Source organism: Sinocyclocheilus anshuiensis, unplaced genomic scaffold (genome assembly GCF_001515605.1).
Source record: "Sinocyclocheilus anshuiensis isolate Anshui unplaced genomic scaffold, SAMN03320099.WGS_v1.1 scaffold1986, whole genome shotgun sequence".
Lineage (NCBI taxonomy): Eukaryota > Metazoa > Chordata > Actinopteri > Cypriniformes > Cyprinidae > Sinocyclocheilus > Sinocyclocheilus anshuiensis.
The window spans coordinates 226,121-233,778 of NW_015542458.1; the positions used below are offsets into that span (position 1 = coordinate 226,121).

Genomic DNA, 7,658 nt, shown 5'->3' on the forward strand with positions numbered 1-7,658 from the left:
TCTCGCTGGACAACTGTTGATAAAGTGTAAACTATCAAATTTCAAATCAGTTCTAATCAGGTTGACTCCGAATTTTCAGATTCGAGTCCTCTCAAAACCTGTTAATTCCCTAAGAAAAGTAATGAGACATTACAATATCTTAACCATCAGCAAACAACCAGCAACATTCAATCACACATTCTCTTGCTGTTTTTGCCATAACAAACATAGCTAGACAAAACCATTGAAAAGTCAAGAGTCAAATTGCCCAAGCAAAGCAAACACTGATCACTATAATGGTGACATCAAAACAAACTATTACTTTTAAACAGACATCAACATCTAAACCTCTGTTAGTCTCAATAAGACCTTTTGTAAACGTATGACAGAAATAAAGTAAATCTGGTTCATAAGTGAAGCTAGTAATGGTGTTTATGGAGTTATTTAATGAAGTTGGAGCTTCATCAAACAAAGGTTGGGTTTTTACTTTCAACCAAAATTTAACATTGAGCAACATTTGAGTCCACATCCAATGTCCAATGGGAAGCTTCCCACTTAAATCTTTATTAGAATGTTAGGGGATAATGTTCTAATAATGTTATTAATAAACATTTTAGAATGTTTATAGAGAATGGTATCCTACCTTTTAGGAGAATATTCTGGGAACTAAAATAAAACTTGCCGCAGAAAATATTACCAGAACATATATAATGTTCTCGGAACATTCTTAGAACAATAACATTCCTAGCTGGGAGGGTTCTCCACTGAGCCCCTTTTTGCCACATCCTGACAGTCCCATGAGAGCAATGCAAAATGTCCTTTGAAACGTACCTTTTAGCAATGGGTCTTGATGCTGTTCCAATGGAGCAGAAAATGGCCATACTCCTTCACTGTCTCGTTCAGGAGCAGCTGCTATTTGAAGGTGATGATCTGACTTTGGACAAAGCTGTAATTCCGGTCTCTCAAATCAAGTCTGCTACCCAGTGCTCTGCTAAAGTATACACTGCACATGAATCAAGTATAAGCAGTGGATGCACACAGGTTCACGGGGCAGAGGCAGATGTATCTTCAAGTGCAGACATACACTATGTACACCCTCAAGTTCAGCGGCGATGTGGAAATTTTGGCTCCACTAGACACTTATCTCGTGCCCTTGACTGTCCAGCACAGGGACAAACATGTCGACGCTGTCAAAAGCTGGACCACTTTACAAAATGGTGTCGGTATGCTCCAGTTCAAGCTCCTATACAATGAAATCCACATAAAAATCAACAGCCTGAATCTGCAATGCATCATCAATAGGTATCAGCAGAGTAAATTTTAGACTTCTCCTCTTTCAAACTCTCTTTCCTTGTTCAAATTTAGACCTTTTGGTCTTTGAGCTTTTGCTCTGCACCCCTTTGGGCTACCCACCCCTTCATTAGACGAAGTTAATTTGTTATGTCAGGAACACCTTTTGTCTGTTTATAGTGTCTTTGTCTTCCTAAAAGTGTGTGTTACACAGTCCTATTATTGCATGATTTGGATTTGGCTGAATAAACTGTACATTTCATAAAAATAAAAAAAATGAAGGTTGAGCACCTCCTTTTACTGACCCTGCTGAAAAGAAAGGGACATTTTCAAGCATTTAAGACCCTCATTTGTTCCCTGTTGATTGAAAGTGGCAAATATGCGTCTTCTGTTTCTTGTATATATTATATATGTATATATATGTTGTTGGTGTAATGGCAGGTGAGCCGATCTCTGTCAGCGTGGACTCAGAAATGGTCCATCTGGCCCTCTCGCCGGTGTCTCCTGGCTCCACCTATGAGGTCCGTGTGATGTCTGTACTCGGACAAGACGAAAGTGACTCCATCCAGGACACTGTAACCACTTGTAAGTTACCCAACATCTAAACCTCTGTTAGTCTCAATAAGACCTTTTGTAAACGTATGACAGAAATAAAGTAAATCTGGTTCATAAGTGAAGCTAGTAATGGTGTTTATGGAGTTATTTAATGAAGTTGGAGCTTCATCAAACAAAGGTTGGGTTTTTACTTTCAACCAAAATTTAACATTGAGCAACATTTGAGTCCACATCCAATGTCCAATGGGAAGCTTCCCACTTAAATCTTTATTAGAATGTTAGGGGATAATGTTCTAATAATGTTATTAATAAACATTTTAGAATGTTTATAGAGAATGGTATCCTACCTTTTAGGAGAATATTCTGGGAACTAAAATAAAACTTGCCGCAGAAAATATTACCAGAACATATATAATGTTCTCGGAACATTCTTAGAACAATAACATTCCTAGCTGGGAGGGTTCTCCACTGAGCCCCTTTTTGCCACATCCTGACAGTCCCATGAGAGCAATGCAAAATGTCCTTTGAAACGTACCTTTTAGCAATGGGTCTTGATGCTGTTCCAATGGAGCAGAAAATGGCCATACTCCTTCACTGTCTCGTTCAGGAGCAGCTGCTATTTGAAGGTGATGATCTGACTTTGGACAAAGCTGTAATTCCGGTCTCTCAAATCAAGTCTGCTACCCAGTGCTCTGCTAAAGTATACACTGCACATGAATCAAGTATAAGCAGTGGATGCACACAGGTTCACGGGGCAGAGGCAGATGTATCTTCAAGTGCAGACATACACTATGTACACCCTCAAGTTCAGCGGCGATGTGGAAATTTTGGCTCCACTAGACACTTATCTCGTGCCCTTGACTGTCCAGCACAGGGACAAACATGTCGACGCTGTCAAAAGCTGGACCACTTTACAAAATGGTGTCGGTATGCTCCAGTTCAAGCTCCTATACAATGAAATCCACATAAAAATCAACAGCCTGAATCTGCAATGCATCATCAATAGGTATCAGCAGAGTAAATTTTAGACTTCTCCTCTTTCAAACTCTCTTTCCTTGTTCAAATTTAGACCTTTTGGTCTTTGAGCTTTTGCTCTGCACCCCTTTGGGCTACCCACCCCTTCATTAGACGAAGTTAATTTGTTATGTCAGGAACACCTTTTGTCTGTTTATAGTGTCTTTGTCTTCCTAAAAGTGTGTGTTACACAGTCCTATTATTGCATGATTTGGATTTGGCTGAATAAACTGTACATTTCATAAAAATAAAAAAAATGAAGGTTGAGCACCTCCTTTTACTGACCCTGCTGAAAAGAAAGGGACATTTTCAAGCATTTAAGACCCTCATTTGTTCCCTGTTGATTGAAAGTGGCAAATATGCGTCTTCTGTTTCTTGTATATATTATATATGTATATATATGTTGTTGGTGTAATGGCAGGTGAGCCGATCTCTGTCAGCGTGGACTCAGAAATGGTCCATCTGGCCCTCTCGCCAGTGTCTCCTGGCTCCACCTATGAGGTCCGTGTGATGTCTGTACTCGGACAAGACGAAAGTGACTCCATCCAGGACACTGTAACCACTTGTAAGTTACCCATCATTTCTAGAGAGAGTGATATAGGGAACCGGTGGTTAAAGCCCAGTCTGATAGCTAAAGGCTGTGCAGGGCTGATGTAAAGGAGGGCGTGGCAATGGTGTGAAGTTAGCCAATCACAGCAGTGGGCGTTTACTTCAGTTTCTGTAGGAGGAAACTCCTCTTTAAATTGAGTGTTTTTCACAGAGAGTGAAAATGAAAATGAAAAAAAACAAAAAACTTTGCAAAGGTTATACACAATATAAAATACAGAAACTGTGTTTTAGGACCCCTTTAACATTAAAGTTACAAGACATTATAGCTGTTGTGTCTGTAGGACCAAACAGAATTGCAGTTCGTTTATTTGAATGGCATGGCATAACAACACTGGAAGCACAGGTTGGCCTGCTGTACCTGTTTGCCAGTGTCAGAGGCTTTAAAAAGAATGTCTGCAGTCATTTTGATGGATTGTGTGTCTCTCAGTGCCCGACCCACCGACAGACCTGAGGGCCATAAACGTCACAGACAGTAAAGCGCTGCTCCTGTGGAGACCCGCCTTGGCTACCGTCGACCATTATGTCATTGTGTATAGTTCTGACACAGGTGAGCGAAGTCTGCAGCTGTTGCTACCTAATAGAGTTTAAATGGTCCATCTCAAATACTCTTGAGTGTTGTTGTTGTTGTACAGGCAATTTAAGATGGGACATTTGCTCAGTGATACTAAAATGTGATTTATACATTGTCTGAAAAGAAAGGACTGACACACTTTCCGATATTCCTAAAAAATTACACTCCTGTGTTTTTCCTCTCATAAGCACCTGGGCCTGGAATCAGCATCAGAGTGTCTGGCAACGCTGCCGAAGAGCAGCTGCAGGCGCTGCAGTCCTCCACACGGTACAGAGTGAGCGTTCACAGCCAGCTGGGAGATCGGAGCAGCTCCAGAGCCACCACAGCCTTCACTACATCCAGCAGTGAGCATCACCGTCTCCCGTTTGCTCAGCAGTCGTCCGCTCAGGTGCTCCGATATGAGCCAGAGGGGTTAACAACACTAACCTCACTTTTCTGAGCCATGACTGTTAATCAAGTTCAGTGATTTTTAGCAGACGCATGAAGACAGTTCTCAGTTTCCCACAAGTATAGTTCTTCACAATAACTATGAACATGAGAATGTAGATTTTATTTTCATTGAAAACCTCACTTCTTTTGCGAAATGTGGCTTAAAGAGGTCATATGACGATGACGATTAAAAATAACATAATTTTGTGTATTTGGTGTAAATAATGCAATGTGTTTACGTGGTTTAAGGTAAAAAAAAAAAAAAAACATTATTTTCCACATACCATACATTATTGTTTCTCCTCTATGACCCGCCTTTCTGAAACCATAGATTTTTACATAGCTCATCGTTCTGAAAAGCACGGTGTGCTCTGATTGGCCAGATATCCAGTGCGTTGTGATTGGCCGAATACCTCAAGCGTGTGACGGAAATGATACGCCCCTTACCATATTTGGAAACACACAGCGACTCCCCGACAACAATACTACAGCGAGAATAAAAGTTACGCCTTCTTTCTTTGCGTAAATATTTGGGCGGTGTTATGCAAATCTTCCCACACAGTGACGTAGGTATGTGGGGGCGTGTTTAAACGAGGCGTTTTAGGTAGGCGTGGACGAGTCTTAACTTTTATAAAGAATATCTCTTTGGATTTGAGATTTTAGTCCAGATGTCGGGAACCTATGGCTCGCGAGCCACACCTGGCTCTTTGACAAAAATCTCGCCAGATCTCTCACCCTTTACTAACAAATTATCTATTACACAAATTAGACATCACTAGAGATCAGCAATTCCTTTGTTGTAGAGCCTACATAAGCTCTACATATACATGTAAAATAATAATAAATTTTCTGTACCGGCCAAAGTGCGTGTTCAGTGCGCGTTCAGAGCTGTTCGCGAGAGTCACGAGCAAACCATTGATGTTTCAATGGTAACGTACAACTCCTGCACTCAGATTCGTAGCTTTGTGGTAATAGCGAAAAGAAAGATTTCAGGTGACCGGACTGAAACATATACTTTGTTTTATACTTTGAAACATTTCGCCGGTTACTTTCGCTTTCCGCGCAGCTTTCAGCGGGTGGGACTGTTAGCGTTATTAAAGGGGTCATATGATGCCGCTAAAAAGAACATTATTTTGTGCATTTGGTGTAATGAAATGTGTTTATGCGGTTTAATGTTCAAAAAACACATTATTTTCCACATACTGTACATTATTGTTTCTCCTCTATGCCCCGCCTTTCTGAAACGCGTCAATTTTTACTCTTAACTTTTATAAAGAATATCTCTTTGGATTTGAGACTTTAGTCTTTGCAACTTTACAGATCTTCTTTATGCACCAAGAGCTTGTAACACTTCAAAGAGAAAGGAAAAATTGAAATCGCATCATATGACCCCTTTAATAAAGGAATGTGAATGAATGAGACAGTAAAGAGCGAGACATTCTTGATATTAAAAAGACAGACAGTATTAAAAACTCAAAGCCGTGAAACAGAACTCAATCCGCTTCCGCTTCTAATAAATTATGGGTAGGGTTAGGTTTAGGGGTAGGGATTGGGCTAAGTCTATATTTTTGGACAGTTATGCTGATCCAGGATCAACAAAAGATGTTGATCCAGGAACATGTCTTACTTGGCAAAATCACAGCGACCTCGTGCACGACTTCAAAGAGAAAGGAAAAATTGAAATCGCATCATATGACCCCTTTAATAAAGGAATGTGAATGAATGAGACAGTAAAGAGCGAGACATTCTTGATATTAAAAAGACAGACAGTATTAAAAACTCAAAGCCGTGAAACAGAACTCAATCCGCTTCCGCTTCTAATAAATTATGGGTAGGGTTAGGTTTAGGGGTAGGGATTGGGCTAAGTCTATATTTTTGGACAGTTATGCTGATCCAGGATCAACAAAAGATGTTGATCCAGGAACATGTCTTACTTGGCAAAATCACGGCGACCCTATGCACGAACAGCTTGTAACACTCCAAAGAGAAAGGAAAATTTGTAATTGCGTCATATGACCCCTTTAAAAAGCGTGCTTGTGCTATCTTTTGTTTCTTTATTTTAATAGCACCTGTTTAAGGCAGAATTTTTCCTTTGTATGTTTCAGGTAAAAAAGGGGACAGTCTTCGTGATCTCAAAGCCAGTCAGGTTACACCTCGTACCGCGGTTTTGTCTTGGAAAGCACCTGTATCAGCCGTCAACAGTTACAGGCTGAGCTATTACACGGATGGCCAGGACATTCAGGTTAGACTTTGACATCAGCTGAGCGCATGTCTACAGTATTGATATACTGTAGACAGTATACAGTATATCAGCAGCACAGTGTGAGTTATGATAGTTTGTCCCCATGAAACAGCCTCTGTTACCCACCGCTCTCATCACATTGAGCAGTAACTATGTGAACTGACCGTCTGTTATAGTTATAAATATGTGTTTCCTCTACACAGGAAGTGATTATTGACCACACGGTCAAGGAGTTGAAGTTAAGCAGACTGTTCCCATCGTCGACATACACAGCGCACCTGCAGGCCGAGCGGGACGGTCTGTACATGAGCGCCGTCTCTACAGACTTCACTACCGGTACTGATGACCGTCTGTCCTCTGCTGCCTCTGTGTCTGTGTGCAATCATTCAGCAGCTAATCATAACTCTTCCCTAGTGTATTTGTGAGATTAATCTCAAAACACCTGTCAAAAATTACGTCGCATTTCACCATAAAATCAAAAAACCAATGAGAGCTATATTTAGCAAGTAAAACAAGGCCTATTTTAGAACCGTTATGTTTTGTTTTCACATTATATTAACTCACAGTTAAACACATTTCACGCATATTCTCCCCAAATTCTCAGTACAGGACACATTTTGAACAATGATATATTTAGATTTTTTGAAGTAGCATTTATATATTAGTGCTGTCTGTTTAGCATATAGTGTCCTTAACTATTTGCAGAAAAAAAGATCCACGTGATTAGTCATAATAAACAAGTTTTTGTCATTTGGCTTAAAGAGATCAATGGTGAAAGTGTCTGAATAGACACTACAATACTGCTAATTCATACGTCATGATAGTGGCCTATCTAGCACTGCCTTTTGTTTTATGCTGATTTAAATTTAAAAACATTGTTTTTTTTATCATGTTATTGAGAATTTACTGCAAATTATTTTTGTGCATAGTGAGAAGAAATTGTCAGGATGCACTGAAAAAAAAAAAAAA

At 40.0% G+C, this 7,658-nt stretch overlaps 1 protein-coding gene across 1 annotated transcript in view; it reads left to right on the forward strand.

Moving 5' to 3' along the window:
• Window positions 1-7,658, forward strand: part of tnxbb (tenascin XBb) — a 61,217-nt gene that overhangs the window by 47,377 nt on the left and 6,182 nt on the right. Inside the window, exons 9-13 of the mRNA XM_016493286.1 lie at window positions 1,711-1,854; window positions 3,875-3,994; window positions 4,207-4,362; window positions 6,553-6,689; window positions 6,893-7,025. Coding sequence (XP_016348772.1) covers window positions 1,711-1,854; window positions 3,875-3,994; window positions 4,207-4,362; window positions 6,553-6,689; window positions 6,893-7,025 — 690 coding nt within the window. The remainder of the gene's footprint in view (window positions 1-1,710; window positions 1,855-3,874; window positions 3,995-4,206; window positions 4,363-6,552; window positions 6,690-6,892; window positions 7,026-7,658) is intronic.